The 20,272-nt window shown below is 39.4% G+C and overlaps 1 protein-coding gene across 1 annotated transcript in view; it reads left to right on the top strand.

Moving 5' to 3' along the window:
• Window positions 1-20,272, top strand: part of RYR3 (ryanodine receptor 3) — a 566,641-nt gene that overhangs the window by 278,486 nt on the left and 267,883 nt on the right. The window contains exons 14-16 of the mRNA XM_063652550.1: window positions 1,061-1,196; window positions 3,886-3,981; window positions 5,478-5,596. Coding sequence (XP_063508620.1) covers window positions 1,061-1,196; window positions 3,886-3,981; window positions 5,478-5,596 — 351 coding nt within the window. The remainder of the gene's footprint in view (window positions 1-1,060; window positions 1,197-3,885; window positions 3,982-5,477; window positions 5,597-20,272) is intronic.

Raw genomic sequence — 20,272 nt, forward strand, 5'->3', positions numbered from 1 at the left:
TGGGAAATGTTAAAATTACCTGGGAAACCTGTTTGAAAAATACAGATGCCTGTATTCTACCACATTAAGAATACCTGAGAAGCTGGTTTAAAAGACACAGAAGATGCTAAGTCTTATGTCAGAATTCAGCATGTGAGTCACTGGGAGTGGGGCCTGGTCATGAGGAAAATATCAGCTAGGGGCTTAAGAGACCCAGGACCTCATTCTGGCTCCATCTCCAGCTGTGTGTGACCACAGACAAGTCACAAGCCTTTTCCAGACTCGGAGATGTGATGATTTAGTGCCAACAGGCCGTGGTTGTACTTCTGGGCCTGCCATGCCTGGGCACAGGGCTTGTCCCTTGGGCATTTCCAAAGTTAGTGGTGTGGGATGTAAACCATCCCAGCTCAGTCTTCTGATCTAACCAGACTTTGGCCTCAGGGGCATTCTCTATGACTTAAAGGCTACTGAAATTCCATTTACCATCTCCCTCCCATGCGATAAGAACAGCTAGCACAGATTTTTACTGGGTGGCATAGTATTTCAAATTAGCTAGAAAAGTGGTTAAAGATCCTCTTATAGTGTTATTGTCTCTAAATCCCCTTTTTTGCGGGGGGCAGGGGGGGTGGGGAGGTAGGAAGCAAGCATGGTTGTTTTGTGCATCTGAATGGAACTTGAACTTACTTGATATTTAAGAGAAAAATAGGTACTATATCCAGAGCTCTTTCTGAGTGAGTCAGAACCACTTCACACCAGACTGAAAGCAGGTTTTTGTGAAACTCATTCACCCTCCCTCTTCCTAAGTATGTCCTTGGATTGAGTTAAGCACGTGGGGGCAACCCGTCAGAAGAGGCTGCTGACTCACTCTCCAAATGGATGCTATTTAGGTCTCTCAGGGATAAAAATACGTATTTTGTTTTTAGGAGGGAAAAAAAACAAAACCCAACTGGCACCATGAAGGTCTATTTGCATATTGGCATTATCAGCTTTAAAAGGTGAATGATACAGGAGGGGAAAGAGCAAAAGGGATTCTGCTTTCTTAATCAGCAATGTTTACGTTTTCCTCCACTCTCCTTCTCAGGGAATGTTGGCTCTTGTCTTAAATTGCATTGACCGCTTAAATATCTACAATAGCGTAGCACACTTTGCAGGGATTGCAAGGGAAGAGAGTGGCATGGCCTGGAAAGAAATTCTGAACCTCCTCTACAAATTGCTGGGTAAGTACACATACAGTGCCTTCTCCCTGGGATGATTTCCATGGGATTTCCATGTGCAATCCCAAGATTGTCTTTAACTTGCCATTAACCCTGTGATATTTGGACTGCCTCATTCCTTAGAAGCCCTTGTTAACCATTCAATTTTAACCCAGCTGTTCATTCTGTTAACTAGTAGCAGCCAGTGGAAGCAGATGGTAATCAGTTTCCCTACAACTACCTGGGAAACTCTTTGACAGACACCTACACTCCCTCAACCTCTATTCCTTACCTTTCATGAGGAAACGAGACTAGAACACGTTTATGATGTCTTCCAGTTTTAAACTTCTGCAAAGGTATCACCTGCACTTTAAGAATTGTTATTCTCTTAAATCTGTGGCCTCTCACTTGTCTGCTCGTTAGTCATGATTCCCACTGCTTTGGCCTGTTATTTATTTCATTTTGGTGAAAAAGGTGGGAAATAAGAATATTCCAGCAGGAAGCTTATCTTCTCACAATATGGAGTGTGTAGTGATGTTCTGGTGCCTGCTACAACAGGTTCCATCCAATAGGCCTAGGCCACCTGCCTATGGAGTTGCTCAGACACAGATAAGCTAGTACTTTAGGGCTTTTCTCTGAAGTGTATGTCCCACTGAGAGGAAATCTATCATAGAAAGTTCACTAGGCCAGAAGGGAGCCCAGAGAAATCAGTCCGGACCTATTCCCCAGCTTAGGGTTGAGGCTGATTGGATTACCACAGTACTGATCGATTGCCACTGTATGACCCTGTAAAGTGTCTTCAAACTCTAGTGTTTTGTATTGACCCAGTAGGCATGATTTTAACAATAATACCTAACAATTATTGATCTCTTTGTGAGCGGTGAAATATCTCTTTTGAACCCCAGAGCAACACTTTAAGGGTCAGTTACTATTATTATTGTCATTTCACTGATGAAAAAACTGATGTACATAGATGCTCATAACCCAAGGTTACACATCTAGTAACTGATGGAGCTATGGCTTGAGACCCAGCAGTCTGTCTAACTCCAGGACTCTCATGCTTAACTTCCTTGCTGCAACTGATCTGAAAAGGAGGTTATGAGCTCAAACTTGAATTGTGTCCTTTACTGACTGAAGATACAAAGCTGAGGCCCTAGAGGAGGCCTTTCTTTATCCTAAATTTGCCATGTATCAGCCTCAGTGAAATTCCAATTCAAACCTATCATGTGAAGGGCAAGCTACTTGGGGGCTAATCAATTTACATGGACTTGTTCCAGATTTGCGTCTACTCTTTTTGCCCTGTGGAGAGAAGGTTATTTGGTGTAGACTGGTAAAACTCAAATGACAGCATATTCTCTCCCTCTCTCTGCAGTATCGTCTGCCAGTGGCTTTCAAGTAGGAACAGGCATCAGGATCAGCTGGAGGGCTGGTTACAATACAGATGCTGAGGCCCACCCCCAGAGTTTCTAAATCAGTAAAGCTGGATGAGACCTGAGAATTTGCGTTTTTAACAAATTCTTAGGTGATGCTGATCCAGGGACCATGCCTCAAGAACCACTGTCAAATAGGGATATATTTTAGATATTTTATAGTTACATGTTGCTGTTATTCATCCATTAGTGTATAGCCAACCTTTCCAGCTGTGTTCACTGGGATGCCTTCCTTTAGCACTGAAGAATAATAAATCTGCAGTTAAATTTAAGAAAACATTGCAAGAAGTTGAGTTCTTAAGTCAGTAACCAAGCCAATATTAAATTCTTGCTTATCACTATCTGAAGTAATTTCATTACTTTATGCATTTATTGTCTCCATTGCCTACTTGATGAAAGCAGGGAATCTCCCTCCGTTCCTCATTGCTCTAGTCTGAACAATTGGACAGGTGTTTGGTACATAGCAGACTCTCTGGAAATACTTGTAAAGTGAGCCAATACTAGATTTTTATTTTTTAAGTGTAGAAAGAGGTTGGGTGTGGTGGTTCACATCTATAATTCCAACAGTTTGGGAGGCTGAGGTGAGGATCGATTGAGGCCAAGAGTTCAAGACCAGCCTGGGCAACATAGTGAGACCCCATCTCAATAAAAAATATTTACGCCAGGCATGGTAGCTTGCTCCTGTAATCCAGCACTTTGGGAGGCTGAGGCAGGTGGATCACTTGAGGTCAGGAGTTCGAGACCAGCCTGGCCAACATGATAAAGCCCCGTCTCTACTAAAAATACAAAAATTAGCTGGGTGTGGTGGCGCATGCCTGTAATCCCAGCTACTTGGGAGGCTGAGGCAGGAGAATCACTTGAACCCAGGAAGTGGAGGTTGCAGTGAGCCGAGATTGCACCACTGTACTCCAGCCTGGGCAACAAGAGTGAAAACTCCATCTCAAAAAAAAAAAAAACAACTTAAAAATTAGCTGGGCATGGTGGTGCATGCCTGTAGTCTTAGCTACTCTGGAGGCTGAGGCAAGAGGATCACTTAAGCCCAGGAGTTTGAGGCTGCAGTGAGCCACTACACTCCAGCCTGGGTGACTGGGTGAGACTCACTTAAAAAAAAAAAAAAAAAAAAGAAAAAAGAAACAGAATTGTGTCAAAGGGCTAGATATGGTAAGTTTGGCATTCAGTTCCTTTTAGTTGCTAAACAGGTGAAGTATTCGACAGCTTTCCAAGTTCTCATGCCCATCATTATATCCGTTAACCTCTATAATCAAACATCTCCTTGTTTGCAGCTGCTCTCATTCGCGGAAACAGAAACAATTGCGCTCAATTCTCCAATAACCTTGATTGGCTCATCAGTAAATTGGACAGACTAGAATCTTCCTCAGGTGAGAATTGACAGGAAACTATAACGAGAAAAGATGAAGGGGTTTTTTTTTCTTTCTGTAAAAAATGAAAACAAAGTTGAATCTTTTCCAATGGATTGCAATCCTCGAATCATACTTCAAAATTAAAAAGAAATAGTCTTCAAGCTTCCTGGCACCTGTACGACTTTATTTAACAACTCTAACCCAGACTTCAACAATCCTTCCTTTTTAAATTTTTTACTCTGTGCCTTCATTGTTATTCCGTGCCTTCATTTTTAATCCTTGGGTCCATTAATCACCCCCCCCATGTCACCCACCCAGTGATCCTGGTCTCCTCCTAACTCCCATTATATTCTTATTCTCTGGGTCTTTAAACCCTTTTCAATGTTGCCCAAACTATTTCTTACAGTTCTAAAAGCGGGAGTGAAGAATGACAGGGATGAGAGGAAAAATGATCCCCACTCACCTCTCTCCCCTGACTCACCCTTCACATCATATCTATAGTCCTCACTCGTGACTTACAGAGAATCTGAGCCAAGAGTGTGGTCATCATTGGGAAGTGACCATGCTGCAGGGCTTAGCAGTTTGCTTCCTCCAAGATGAGTAAACATGGCAGGTGTAGGCCCCTCATGGGGAAGCTGAAGGGTTTTGATGCTTTTCTCACAGTGTAGAAATGACAGGTGCTTTAACAGACCGGCCAAGAGATCCCCCAAGGATCATCCACCTACACACGTCTTCCTAAGCCTCTCTTTTCTTCAGTGCCTCGGTCTCATGGGCTAGATTACATTTCAGGCTAATTTATGAAAACATTGAGAAAAAAAAACAGAATCAAAAGAAATTTTCCTAATAAAACTAATTAAGCTATTAGCCAGCTACTTCCCTTGAATTTCAATCATGATATTACCGTGTGTGTGCCAGGCTGCAGAGGCACTAGTTTTTCTTAAGCCTTCACTTATATAACCTATCCAGTGAGCCAAAAAAAAGGGGGAAAAGCCAAATAGACTTTATTGTGTGAGCTTACAATTTGTTTGATACATGAGTAGACCTAAAATAAAAATAATTTCTAGGGTGGTTCCTAGAAAAATTCTTATTTGGGAGAAACTCAGAATATTTTCCAAATTACTTGAATGACCTTTAGAATATATAGTAAACTGGACATCTTCTTTTATATCTATTTTTAAATGAAGTATTATGTGGTTTGATCAAATGAAAAATTTTGTTTTACAGCTGCTTCTCTATATTTTGACATACAAAGATCATGTCTTTGTCCAGGAAGCGGGAGATAGGGTTGTGCTGAATTAAAATCACCAGTAAATTACAGACTGGTTGGCCCCCAGGGGGCTCTGAAGTCTACCGGAAATGATGCATTTTTTTCTGGCTGGAAATATTTGATAGATTCAAAGAATTGATGATATCCTGTCCCCTCAGGAAGGACTGTTCATACTCAGGTTTCTAAATTATGGTCACTTCTGCAGGGCATTTAATGTCCAAATTTGATGTTTGTGGCATTCATGTAGGTATCTTGGAAGTTTTGCACTGCATCTTAACTGAAAGCCCAGAAGCCTTAAATCTGATAGCAGAGGGCCACATCAAGTCCATCATCTCCCTGTTGGATAAGCACGGGCGGAATCACAAGGTAGGTGTGGAAAGAACAGTGATTGACTTTGCCTGGTGTTTCCCTCCCCAACGTTCATGACCATTGTGTATTACTGAGAGCATGTTGATTAGTCTCTTTCTTGACTTTGATAGAAATCTTGGGGAACTGGAAAACGACTTTCCCCACATACAAGCACACTCGAAGCTGGGCAGCCACACTGGACTTTGGATGGTGCCGTGGGCTTCCAACAGCTTCCCAATCGCTGCTCATTATCATTAACCCTTAACACCAGCTCACTGTGGGACACTCAGTAGGCCCTGTCTGCACATGGCCAACCATATGGGACTGGCTTCCACCCTAGGGTCCAGGAACTTCGTAGTGAAACAGCTTATACCAAGCTGTATAGAAAAGGTATGAAGAAATCAGATTTAAAACAGTGTAGAAAGTCTTAGCAACGTGGTTTGTTATTAAACAAAATCAGATTTACTATGAGTGAAACCAAATGAAGTAAATGAATCTGTGCAAGTGCAAGCAGGAGAACTGAAGCCACTGGTCTTTCCCTTTTATACAAAGCAACTATGTGAGTTGGGGCCTCAGTTATGTCATCTGTAAAATGGAGACAGGGGCATCTCACTAAGTGGAATGCTATATTATTTTTTTGAGGTCTCTTATAGTTCTAACGTCTCTATTTTTATGAAGTTATATCTCTAAGACACAGTGATCTATGGGGAAAGTCTGCTAAAGTATGGAGAGTTTTTCCCCTGACGCTTCAACATCTGCACACACATGGGGGCTCCTGTGCTAATTAGTGGACAGACGCAATATTCAACGGCTCAGGAGGTGTATTTCAGAGCAGATGGCATGATGGGACATGTGGGACTGCAGCTGTGCTTCTACAGAGTGGAGAGAAGTAGGCTTGGTCACTGGCAGTCTCTGCTTGTCATCATCTGGGGAGACTGCGTATTTGAGACAGCTCAGTGTGTCCGGGAGATTGAGGCTCGGCAGCATAGACTGTATGACATGCATCAGCCTTGGGCAGCAGAAAGCCATGGTCCTTGGCATGTGTGAAATTGTTTGACAAATAATAAAAAGAAATACGTGGGATCTAAAATCGCTTTTCCAAATGCAGTAAATCAAAGGCAAACATGAAGCTTCAGCTTCAGTCCAGATTCTCTGTGTTCCAACATGTTCCTTCCTGTCTGCGAAGTGTAATGAGAATAATCAATAGGCACCTGAGCAACGCGTGCTAGGAGCCACGGGCTATGTGCAAATGTCAGAGGAGCCTTTTGACAGGAAAGCTGCTCTGTTTCATTGCCCCAGAGGTTTCTTTATTTTTAGAACACATAGTGTACTTAATAAATAACCAACTTTGTTGTGGCTTCTTTCAGCCAAAAGCCACAAAGCATTTGATGCATGTCACTTGGCAAGTTGATTGCTATTCTACCCATTCCACAGTTGAGAAAACTGAGGCCCACCAAGCTGAAGTATTTTGCTAGAAATCAATGCCTGATCTGATATGTTATCAGAGTAGCCTTTAATCTTCTAGAACCAAGACGTTGTTAGAGAAATTCTGGTAATGTAAAAGTTGAAGCAATGTGATCTTGGTACATAAGAGTCTTTTCAAAGATGTTCCTTTTCCATCTTTGGATAGATTTTTGGGTAAAGATTTGTCATGAATTCAGATCCTTCCTTAGGTACTATTCCATTGGATAGCTTTCATTTTCAAAGAGAAAAAACAGGTTCAAACCATCACTAACGTATTTGTGGTCATTTTGCAAAGAATGTGCCGAGTGGAGGCCAGACTTCCATTGCAACACTTCATCTTTGCTTGGAAAATGCCAAGGTCATGTTTTTCTATCCAGGCTGCATTGTTGTCTCCAGTCCTAGAATTTCAGGAGTCTCTGACCAATCCACTTAGTTTTCGGTGAAGACAATGACTCAAAATATGCAGAATTTTAAAGCCACAAGGAACCTCAGAAGTCCTCTCACAAGAGCAACAACATCAATGATAACCAACATTTATTTTGCACTTAACAAATGCCAGTTATTGCTGTCAGTGTTCATGTGTATCTTATTCAGGTCTCATTACGACCTTATGACATAGCATCATTATTATTTGTACATGACAGTGGCAGAAAGAAGGCCAGGGCCTGGGTCCTTAGACGTTAAGCAGTTTCCCAGGAGCCACACAGCTAATTAATGACAGACTAGGAGCAGAAGTTAAATATTCTTTCCAGTGCTTCTCAAGCTGCAGCCTGTGAACATGTTCTTTAGAATCCAAATGTTCTGTGAGAATTTAATTTTGTGATTTTATTTTTACAATTATCTAAATACAAAACTTTTGCAGTGAAAAATTCACCCTAGAAAGCATTTCCTTTGCTTTTTTTATTTATAAAAAAAAAATAAGGGGTACAAGTGCAATTTTGTTACCTGGATATATCGTGTAGTGCTGATGTCTGGGTTTTTATTGTAACCCCAACCCAAATAATGTACGTTGTACTCATTAAGCAATTTCTCATCATTTACCCCCCCACACACACTTCCAAGTTGTCAACACCTATCACTCCACTCTCTATGTCCACATCTCCACATTATTTAGCTTCCACTTATAAGTGAGAATATGCGGTATTTGACTTTCTGTATTTGAATTATTTCACTTAAAAGTATAGCTTCCAGTTCCATCCATGTTGCTGCAAAAATCTGATTTCATTCTTTTTTATGACTGAACAGTATTCCATTGTGTGTGTGTGTATATAAACCACATTTTCTAATCTTCCATTGATGGATATGTACGTTCATTCCATGTCTTTGCTATCGTGAATAGGGCTGTGATAAACATACAAATGCAGATATCTTTTCGATATAGCAATTTATTTTCCTTTGGGTAGATACCCAGTAGTGGGATTGCTGGATCAAAAATGGTACATCTATTTTTAGTTCTTTGAGAAATCTCCATACTGTTTTCCATAGGGGTTGTACTAATTTACATTCCTACCAACGTGTATAAGCATTCCCTTTTCTCTGTATCCTCACCGACATTTATTATTTTTTAATCTTTTCAATAATGGCCATCCTGACTAGTGTTAAGATGACATCTCATAGTGGTTTTAGTTTGCATTTCTCTGATGATTAGTGATGCTGAGCATTTTTTTGTATGCTTGTTGGCCATTCATGTGTCTTTGTTTGAAAAATGTTTGTCCATGTCCTTTGCTCACTTTTTAATGGGATTATTTGTTTTTTGTTGTTGTTGAGTTGTTTGAGTTCCTTGTAAATTCTGGATATTAGTCCTTTGTTGGATGCATAGTTGGCAGATATTTTCTCCTATTCTATAGGTTTTCTGTTCACTCTATTGATTATTTATTTTGCTTTGCAGAGCTTTTTAATTTAATTAAGTCCCATTTATCTATTTTTTGTTTTTGTTGCTTGTGCTTCTCAAGTCTTAGTCATGAATTCTTTGCCTAGACCAATGTCCAGAAGAATTTTCCCTAGGTTTACTTCTAGGATTTTTATAGTTTCAGGTCTTACACTTAAGTCTTTAATTATATCTTCAGTTGATTTTTGTATATAGTGAAAGAGAGGGATCCCATTTTCATTCTTCTGCATATGGCAATCCAAAGTTGCCAGCACCATTTATTGAAAAGGGTGTCCTTTCCCCGGTGTATGTTCTTGTTGACTTTGTCAGAGATCAGTTGGCTATAGCTATATGGCTTTATTTCTAAGTTCTCTATTCTGTTCCATTGATCCATGTGTCTGTTTTTATACCAGTACCATGCTATTTTGCTTACTATAGCCTTGTAGTATAATTTGAGGTCAAGTAATTGTGTCACGCGTGTCCATGTGAAGAGACCACCAAACAGGCTTTGTGTGAGCAACAAGGCTGTTGATTTCACCTGGGTGCAGGTGGACTGAGTTCGAAAAGAGAGTCAGTGAAGAGAGATGGGGTGGGGCCATTTTATAGGATTTGGGTGGGTAGTGGAAAATTACAGTCAAAGGGGGTTGTTCTCTTGCGGGCAGGGGTCGGGGGTCACAAGGTGCTCAGTGGGGGAGCTTCTGAGCCAGGAGAAGGAATTTCACAAGGTTAATCTCTCAGTTAAGGTGAGGCAGGAACAAATCACAATGGTGGAATGTCATCAGTTAAGGCAGGAACCGGCCATTTTCACTTCTTTTGTGATTCTTCACTTGCTTCAGGCCATCTGGACATATACATGCAGGTCTCAGGGGATACGATGGCTTAGCTTGGGCTCAGAGGCCTGAAAGTAATGTGATGCCTCCAGCTTTGTTATTTTTGCTCAGGATTGTCTGGGCTACTCAGGTTCTTTTTTGGTTACATATGAATTTTAGGATTGTTTTTTCTAATTCTGTGAATGACACTGGTATTTTGATAGGGATTGTATTGAATCTATAGATTGCTTTGGGCAGTATGGTCATTTCAAAGATACTCATTCTTCTGATCCATGAGCATGGGATGTTTTTCCATTTTGTGTCATCTGCAATTTCTTTCATCAGCGTTTTGTAATTTTTTTTTAGAGGTCTTTCACCTCCTTGGTTAAATATTTTCATAGGGTTTTGTTTTTTGGCAGCTATTGTAAATGGGATTGCCTAGAAGGCATTTTCATATAATAAATTAGTGTTTCGCAGACTGGAATTGGAGAGTTCCTATGGGTTCATGAAGGTAGCCTTCAGGGTATGACATTTTTCCTTTAAATATAATTTTACATCTCATAGGTTTGAGATGTAGAAATTCTTTCTGTACCTTGCCACTTCCAATCATATGCTTAGAATTGAGACTACATATAATGGTAGCAATTATTATACCTTTACTTCTTTGCTAAAATATTTAAGTTGTTAGCTTTGTCCCTTTCATGGAAATAACTGCCACTCATCAAAAGCATGATCAGATTTGAGGTCAAAAAGTTATAGGGGAAGAACACAATCTTTGGAGTGAAAAAGACAGGAGTGTGTTGCAGTGCCCACTCCATATTTTCTGAATGCACTTTACCCTTTGACCTCTCAATGATTTCACTCTTGTGGATCCTTCAGCAGCTCCTCACTTCCTACTTTTCCAGGACTCATCAAAATTCTTCTCTGGTCAATTAAAAAATCAATAACAAATTCTTGTCTGCTCTTTAAAACTTAGTTCAAACGCCACTTCCTCCATAAATCTTTTTCTGATTCCAGTTGGAATTGGTCTCCTCTCTTCTTATGAGTTGTTCTCTGCTGTAATAGTTGTTCCAATCTGCCTTCTATTATAGTTATTTTTTCATATCTATTTCTGTTACATCTGTAAGTTCCTTTGTGGTAGGGACTGTCTTTGTAATCCTCATAGCGCCAAGTTAAGATGTTGTACATGGCAAGCATTCATACATGTTTGTTGAAGGTTTAATAAATGAATAAAAGGAACAAATGAGTGAGCCAGAATCTACTCCTGTCTCACCTTGAACCAATAACACACTATGTTAGTAGCACTGATTGTGTTATTTGGTAAAAAGAATAACTGATGAAAATTCTAACAGTCACTCTGTAGTTTTTCCAGAGTAAAATTCTGCTAATATAAATAAAGTATGCATTTTCTACTTGCCCCTGAAGCGGCCTTACTCCAAACCTGCTCAAAGTTGCCATAGATAAATATTTTTTATTATCTTCTTTGTTTTGCAAGGATTTGGGCCTACCTTTGAGAAAAATATATGATAAAATAGTAATATCATTCATTCTCAGAAAGTATAAGTCAGGAATCAAAGGTTTAGCCTGGAGGGGCTGAAGAGCACTCATTTCTCAAATATAGGACTTGATATAAAAATCTCAGAATAAATATAGTTAGCATTTGTTTAATAAGACTGCTTTTACAGATGAAAGCTAATGACAAAAATGCAACAGCCAAACAGTGTTTCCATAGGTATTTATCTTCAAAGTATAATTCCCATATAAGTTTGTGTTTGGGATAGACAGTAATAGAGATAAAAAGCAAAATGAGAGGCTCTTTAATGAAATGTGGTATCAGTGATGAGAATGAAAACAACCAGAAACAAATGAACCCCACAAATGGGCCATTGATTAGGGTGGCCTAACTCCTATGACACACAACCCCATATTGTCAGTGGCTTAGCGTAGTCAAAATTTATTTTGCTCATATGACTCTCCAAGGCCAGTGGGAGGGCTCCATTGAGTGTGGTTATTGGCTTCACCATCTCCTAACGGCAGAGCCTCACAGACAATAAGGTGTTTACAAGTCTCCTGGGGATCATGTTAACATGAGGGCTCTGATTCAGTAATTTCGGAGTGGGGCTGGGGCTAAGCATCTGTATTTCTAGAATGGTAGCACTATTGCTGATGAACTAGATGGTACCAGTGCTGCTCTTCTGGGGATCACACTTGAAATAAGGAGATCTTTGGGCTTTGGAATCCCTTGTTGGATATCTGTATCAAGTGGAAGGAAGGTAAGGATGGTGGGGCCCACTCCTGGGGCCCACCCACTTTCGATTGGCCAGAATTTAGTCCCCTATACCTGCAAGTGAAGGGTGGGAAATAAAGCCTTTGTATGTTCAGAAGGAGAAGAAAATGGAGTCTAGTGAATACTCAGCAATACCTGCCTCTCCAGCCAGGTATTCCAGAGGTCACCAAGATGCCCCGTCAGTCAGAAAGTACAGATGGCCTCTAGTTGCAATGCCTGCATGCCCCCCATGGTGGATTGAACGTATCTGCACTCCTTTTTCTTTTAAAAGAACCTGTGAACCCAGAAAATCTGAGAGAGGTCTTAGTTAATTTAGAAAGTTTATTTTGCCAAGGTTGAGGACATGCCCGTGACAGAGCCTCAGGAAGTCCTGATGACATGTGCCGAAGGTGGTCTGGGCACAGCTTGGTTTTATACATTAGGGAGACGTGAGATGTGAGACATCAGTCAGTATATGTAAGAAGTACAATGGTTCAGTCTGGAAAGGTGGGACAGCTTGAAGCAAAGGCAGGAAGACTGGAAGCTGAGAGGGAGCTTCCAGGTCACAGATAGGTGATAACACAAATGGTTACATTCTTCTGAGTTTCTGATTAGCGTCTCCAAAGGAGGCAATCAGATATGCATCTATCTCAGTGAGCAGAGGAGTGACTTTGACTAGAATGGGAGGCAGGTTTTCCCTAAGCAGTTCCCAGCTTGAGTTTTCCTTAGTGATTGTGGGGGCTAAAGACATTTTCCTTTCACATTTCCCCACTTTTCTGTTTTTTTAATCTTTTGGAGAAAGCATTTTACAAGAGAATGAGTCTCTGGTCTCAGGTTTCATCTGATCTCTCATAGCTAGAAGGGTTTATTCCTAGATTGGTAGATCCCAAAAGCTAATTTTTAGGAGGTTGTGAAGTCCCATATCCTGTGAATAGAAAACAGTGGGGAGGAAGGGAGGAAAAAAAAACAATGAACAAAAGAACAATCCTGGAAAAATCCATATAGGCCCCGTTACTCTGAAGTCCATACATTAGTAGGAAGGTATGAAAGTGGCTTATGTATGTAAACAGGTTGCTGTTATTTTCTTCTGAAGTTTATTTAAGTTGTCTGGCTTCAGTACACAGGGTTTTAAGAAAGCACAACTTAGTTTTCAGTGACTCCAAATTAGGAAAAATGGAAAAAAGAAGGAAAAACATTTGAAAACATTATTTTGAAGACTTGTAACCAGGAAAAATTAGAATTCAGTCCCAAACTGTAGAAAATAATAAAAATTGAAAAAAATACTAGGCAGACCAGAATCTAACAACAGGTGTACTTGAAGCATAATTTTTCTCTCTGCAGTTTCCCATTTTCACTAAAGACAAATCATGGTAGGACTGGTTTGCTTTATTATACTTGGCCTAATTATTTGTATACAGTGCAGCAAGGGTAATTAGTTTTTACATAGGCTTTTAAATGGGCTTTGATGGAACTTTGTTCCGTAGCTGGAATCTCAGATATAACTTTTTAAAGCTGAGCCCAGCCATGAATTTGTGCCATCAAATACCTATGAGTTGGGTGAATTTCCTCTCCTCTGGAGGGTCCACGATAAACCTGGAGCTTCTGCACGTGTCAGAAAGTGACATTCTTTACTTACCTCAGAAACCCTATACGTGTACTGTGTACACAAAATATGAGGCCATTTGTTCCAAGGGCTTTATTGGCTCCATAAGTCAAGTTTGATTCCTTAAAGGAAAGCACACCATTCCAGTCAAAGCCTTGGTAAAGAAACCAGTGTATACAACTGTGCCCTATTACAAAAGAAAACTGATTCTTATTGCACTTATGCAAATAACTCTATTGCCATAAATTGAGACTACTCACAAATAGTTTCCAAATTCTGGAGAAGTTAGGTAGAAAGAAACAAATATGCTCCAAATTTTGTTCACAGGAGTGTTCTTTACTCAATTGTTAAAAGCCGTAAATAGCTTAAAAGTTTTCTTAACTCTGTAAAACAAAACAAAGTATCAGCAACATTTGAAGCAAAAAGTCAAAAAGATTACTTCAGTTTTTTGTTGCTTCAGTTAATTCAGTTATCTCCTCCTGTTCTGTTTGATAGCCATGAACATTTCAGCTCTCCATGAGAGTTCTGAAAGTTTTTTCCTTTATTCCAATGTCACAATTTCCAAAGTTATCAGAAAACCTGCATTTAAGTGCACCTGTTAGAGTCCTACAGCTGATTATAAAGCCACCTTTTAGAGAAGGTTTAAAACAAGATAAAACAAGACAATTTTTTGTGGATGAAAAAAAAGTTTTAAGGCAGCCATAGTTAAACAATTGACAAGGAAATTTGTTACCTCTGTGGCACACAATAATTTTAAAATGACAATTATGATTATTACTGATAATGTACACTAAGGTACATCAGAATTACAGGAGTTTCCCATAATTTTGGAATACATACCAATAATACATTTATACAAATATATCTCAAAGAAACCAAATACCATTTCATATTTGACAATGCTTCCTGAATAATTTTTATATCAAATAAGCTAAATTATGTCATTTTTGGACTTTAGGGAAACTAATGTCTTAAAAGATTAATTAGGTTAGAAAAAGACATAATTTATAATTTGATTTTGGAAAGTTTGTCAAATATAAAAAGTTTAAAACAGTTGATATTACAAAATAGGATTACAGGTCATTGTAAAGTCATTTATTTAAGTGATAATTCAAGCATTTCAAAAAGCAAAAACCTTCATTCTTTGAGAGAGAAGACAATTTTCTAAACAGGAAGCCCTAATAAAAACAGCATGGAGTCAATTACATTTGCTTTTCAAACTTTTGTAAACAATTTATAAAATTTAATCTTGATTATAAAATATAACTTCCATAAGCCTTTTATAACCTTTATAATCTTTATTAAGAAGTTGGTTAATGCTTCAAGAAAACCTTGTTAATCTGACACAGGGGTCCATATTACTGGTTTTGCATCAGTGTGCCTTTGACATTAATAATTAGTTTATAGAGGAACTGCACTTATTTTATCTTTCAAAATTGGCCCTTAACAACCTTACACACCCACCTCTTCAGAGACAGTCCCTGGGCCTTGAGGAGTTGAATAGCTTTAATTTCTTGCCCTGTGTCTCAGGAATGCAGTTTATTTTGATTGGCATCTTCTATCGGGCCTGAAGCTGAGCCTTTAATTGCTGTCAGTGTTTAAGATTTAGCAGGACTTGGTGTTCTTTTTAGACCCAGGAGTTAGACCCCTGTAACTCAATGTTACAAGAACTTTAAAAGCACATACAGGAAGATACATGGATGTAATAATGTAATAACCTTAATTAAAAAAAAATTATCTCAGTTTTTTCCCCTAAGCAAACCAAAACTTAATATGACAACTTGATTGTGTGAATTTTTTTTAATGTGTAAATCCTCTTATTGTGACTTACACTGACTGCTCATGACAGGGTTGGACTTTCTGATTTGTTCTGAACATCCCTCCTTTTTAAAAAATCAATGATTTTATTTTAGGACTAAATTTACCATACAAGATTCTTTCTTATATAAAATTATTTCTCTTTAAGTTTTTCACCTCAAAAAAAAAAGCCTCTTTATTTTTATAACTTTCTTTACATCTTCTTTTTTATTCCTGGTTCCTTTCACCTTGTTGTATACATAACCTTTAAGCTTTGAATTAGACAAGACTTGTTCACTTTTTTTTAAGGACACACTTTTTTTTTCTTTAACAATAATGTTTTCCTACAATATGTATTTATTGGAAGATACCCAAATAGTGAAATATCTATTATTTGATTTAATATAGCTTTATATTCTAAATTATGATCAGTTTGTCTACAAATATTTATGCCATTACATTTACCTAATTGTTTTGTTTACCTAGATTATTCACAAAAACTGTGATAGTCATTATTTAAAGTTATAAAACTGCTGTTGCAAAATTATAACTGAGACACTGAAAAGAGATTTGATCTAACCGACTCAATATTGCTCTTAACCTCCAAGCTGTCCTTGTTCATTCCTGGGCATAGGCCGAACTAACTTTGAGAGGAGCATAGTTTGTAGTTTAGCTTTGAAGACAATAACAGTTCTTTCCCAAAACAAACCTCCTTATTGCCTGTGGACTAGACTGCCTAAAGCCACCGGATTAGAAGTTACAGTAATCTTACTGAATTCAAGATGCAGCTATTTTCATTAAACCCTTATCAATGTCTTATTTATTACAAATTACAAAAGCAAAGATTATTCTGTTTTGGGCTGGGCTTATAGTTTTGTAACCCCTATGCCAAATTTTGACACCTCACAGTATTTGGCAGGGATAAGTATGAAATTGCTTGATTAATAAATGCAAACAAAAATGTATGCTGGGCAATACTTAAGGCATTTCTAATAGTAGTTTACCAGTAATTTTAAAGCTAGCTTATTTATTAAAGATTTCACTGGCCAGGTGCAGTAGCTCACGCCGGTAATCCCAGCACCTTAGGAGGCCGAGGTGGGCAGATCACGAGGTCAGGAGTTCGAGACCAGCCTGGTCAACATAGTGAAACCCTGTCTCTACTAAAAATACAAAAAATTAGCTGAGTGGTGGGCGCCTGTAATCCCAGCTACTCAGGAGGCTGAGGCAGGAGAATCGCTTGAACCCGAAAGGCAGAGGTTGCAGTGAGCCAAGATTGCACCACTGTACTCCAGCCTGGGCGACAGTGCAACAGTGTGAGACTCTGTCTCAAAAAAAAAAAAAAAAAAAAAAAAAGATTTTACTTAAGTTACAGGAACTTTAAAAAGCATTTTATTTAGTCTTTAAATAGGAACTTTAAAATAAGGACTAAACAGGAACTTTAAAAAGCATTTATTTAGTCTTTTTTAGTATATAATTTAAGAGCTTTTATTTTTTAAGCCAATTATTTAGAGCTCTTTTATATATTGTTAGTAGTAAAACATTCTGTACACATCACATAAATACATATAAAAACTTATGAGGCATGCCAATGGAAGTACATTTTATAGATTTATAAAGACTCCTCCCCCACTTTTTTTTTTTTCCTGTCTTAGACTTTCAGATTCTTAATAACCTGTTTCACAACCCTAGGCAATTGTCAGCTAAATAGCCTTAAATTTGCACATTAAGGGAAACAACTCAAGTGAAAATGAAATAGCAAAATTTACATCATAAAGTACAGAGAGAAAAAGTCTGGTGGTGCTAGAGGGAGACACTGTTATTTTTCTTGAGCCAAATTAAACATAAAATTAAACTACACTCTTCCTTAAAAACCCAAGAGTAGCCTCTGTTGCAATAACTATTTTAATTAAAAAAAAAATCAGATGAACACAGAATTCAGTTAACTGAGAAGAAAAAAATTTGCTCAAAAAAAAAAAAAAAGACAAGGCCTTAGAAGAGAAAAACAAACAAAAAACCAAAAACATGAAGACCTTTCAAATACAAACACGCACACATGCACGCATACACACACGCATCTTGGATGTTAGCCTTTTAATTAAGCTGACTTTTAACCATTGAGCTCCTTTAAAAAAATTTTTTTTTAAATCTTATTACCGTATTTCTGCTAGGACAAAATGCTGCTGAACTAACAATGATCACACAAATTGTACGATTTCTGAGCACTCTAAGTGTAAGCAGAAATTAACACCAGCTGGTTGTTAAATACTAACTTTAGTCATTTAAAAGGAATTTGCAAGACAGAATCCCAAACCAGTTTCTTACCTAGTGATGGATCTCAGACTGCTGTCTGCCAGCCTAGAAGCAGGACAATGAAAACCTCATCTTCCCTCTTGGAAGCAAGCTCAAACTCCATAAAGGAGTTACCTGCCTTCCATCATCATGGAAGCAGGAAAACTTGCCTTGTTGGAAGCAAGTAAAACTCAAAAAAAAAAAAAAAAAAAGAGGTGGCCAGGTGCGGTGGCTCACACCTGTAATCCCAGCACTTTGGGAGGCTGAGGCGGGCGGATCACGAGGTCAGGAGATCCAGACCATCCTGGCTAACACGGTGAAACCGTCTCTACTAAAAAATACAAAAAAATTAACCAGGCATGGTGGCAGGTGCCTGTAGTCCCAGCTACTTGGGAGGCTGAGGCAGGAGAATGGCGGGAGCCCAGGAGACAGAGCTTGCAGTGAGCAGAGATCGAGCCACCGAACTCCAGCCTGGGAGACAGAGTGAGACTCCGTCTCCAAAAAAAAAAAAAAAGGATTGTACAGCAAAACAGACTTTAGATCTCAACCAGAAGTTTTGGGAGATTAGGGATTCTCTGGAGGGGGTACTCTCAGACCTCAGCAAATTGTCTTATTGGTTTAAGCCATAAGGTTAGCTCATGCTGGTACCAAGCACTGATAGGAGATTCGTCAAAGGTCAGGGGCACCTCCACTCAGAATCCCCCCTGTGGCTACCAAGATGTGAACCCAGAAAATCTGAGACAGGTCTTAGTTAATTTAGAAAGTTTATTTTGCCAAGGTTGAGGACACGCTCGTGACACAGCCTCGTTAAATCCTGACGACACGTGCCTAAGGTGGTCCGAGCACAGCTTGGTTTTAGACATTTAGGTAGACATCACTCAATATATATAAGAAGTACACTGGTTCAGTCTGGAAAGGCAGGATAACTTGAAGCCAAAACAGGAAGACTGGAAGCAGACAGGGAACTTCCAGGTCACAGATAGGTGATATACAAATGGTTACATTCTTCTGAGTTTCTGATTAGCCTTTCCAAAGGAGGCAAATCAGATATGCATCTATCTCAGTGAGCAGAGGAGTGACTGAATAGAACGGGAGGCAGGTTTGTCCTAAGCAGTTTCCAGCTTGAGTTTTCCTTAGTGATTTTGGGGGCCCAAGATATTTTCCTTTCACAAACCTATGTGAACTATTTTAGAAAAGGAAGTTTATCCCCATTCCCCAGTTTTACCTGAAGGAGTGTCTCCTAAAGCAAAACCTAAACAATGTCAACTCTGATTCTTTAAGTGGCATCATCTGTTTATAGATGAGGCACTGCTCTGTTAGGCTGTGTGCTTTTTACAGAGCCTTTTTCTCTTTGCTGTTCCTACTGTATGTGGATTAAGCCCTGCTTTCCCTCTGGCTGTGACAGCAAGTCTCCCACAAAACAGATGAAATGTGTAATAGGCCGACTGAAAAGTATTTCATTTCCTGGCCATCTATGGCTCTTTTCTTAGGGTGAGAAATTATGCTCTAGATTTCAATTTTCCACAGTTGATGTCTTTCATAGAGTGCTGATGGTAAGAGTCCCCCATAAAACTGCATTTGGGATTCTTTTCTGCTTATCCCGTAAATGTGCTTTGTATTTATCTGGAACAAAACTGACATTCAGGGAGTCAGGTAGAAAATTGGTTTGTGAGAATTATGGATACAAATGCCATGAACACCTTGAAGCTATCAAACCCCACTAAGCATTGAGTCTTCAGTGGCCATTTTGAGAGACTGAAACGAGGCTGCCTGCCTCTCTGTTGGTGCAACCTGCCATATTGTGGCTGTTATTTATCGACTGCTGTTTGCGCATTCCTCTCTGTGAAGAAGAGCAGGAGGAAGAGAGCCTGACTGGCCCAGCACAGTTCGCTTTGCCATGATAGGAACAAAGAAAATCTGAATGAAAGAGAATACAGTGCAAGGAGAGGACAGAGGAGAGGTGAGCGTGCAGGACGAGGCAAACAGAGACTTTTCCAGCTGCCTAGGAAGTGGGAACAGGGGGCAGAAGCAGGTTTAATGATGGGTCTCTTAGATTCATGGGCCACCTGGGCTCTTGAAAGTTTGTTCTCCTTCTAGATGGGAGAAGGAGAGCGGGTGAAATATTTAGAATACCAATTTCCAGAAATTAAAGGGTATCTTCATGAGTTTTGATGATACCACAGCAAAAGACCGAAGAACAGGAGTCTACCCTACCATCACCCCATCTACATGAGATTCCCAAGCTTGCTACATGCAAGACCTTAGCCAAATGGGAATCTTATGTGCCTTTTTATTAAGACCTGTAATGAGCCTCCACTAATGAGCCTCCACTAATACTCCAAGCACCATCAGGGCTGGGTGAGAGTGTGCTGCTTGAGTTTTAAGTCCATGGAAGGTTTTATCCTTCTACTTGTGTTTTCAGAGCTCAGACAGTGAGCAGGGCCTGGATTTTGTGCCCTAGATGCCTCACCACACCTTAGTCCTGGCCTTATCTTAGACAGTCTGTCTTCAGAGCACAGCCTCTTACTTACTGTAATAGAACAATGGCCACCAATGGTGTGCATAGTTTGGAGGGAAGGGGCGTAAGACTAGAGCAGAG

This window comes from Pongo pygmaeus, chromosome 16 (assembly GCF_028885625.2).
Source record: "Pongo pygmaeus isolate AG05252 chromosome 16, NHGRI_mPonPyg2-v2.0_pri, whole genome shotgun sequence".
Classification (NCBI taxonomy): domain Eukaryota; kingdom Metazoa; phylum Chordata; class Mammalia; order Primates; family Hominidae; genus Pongo; species Pongo pygmaeus.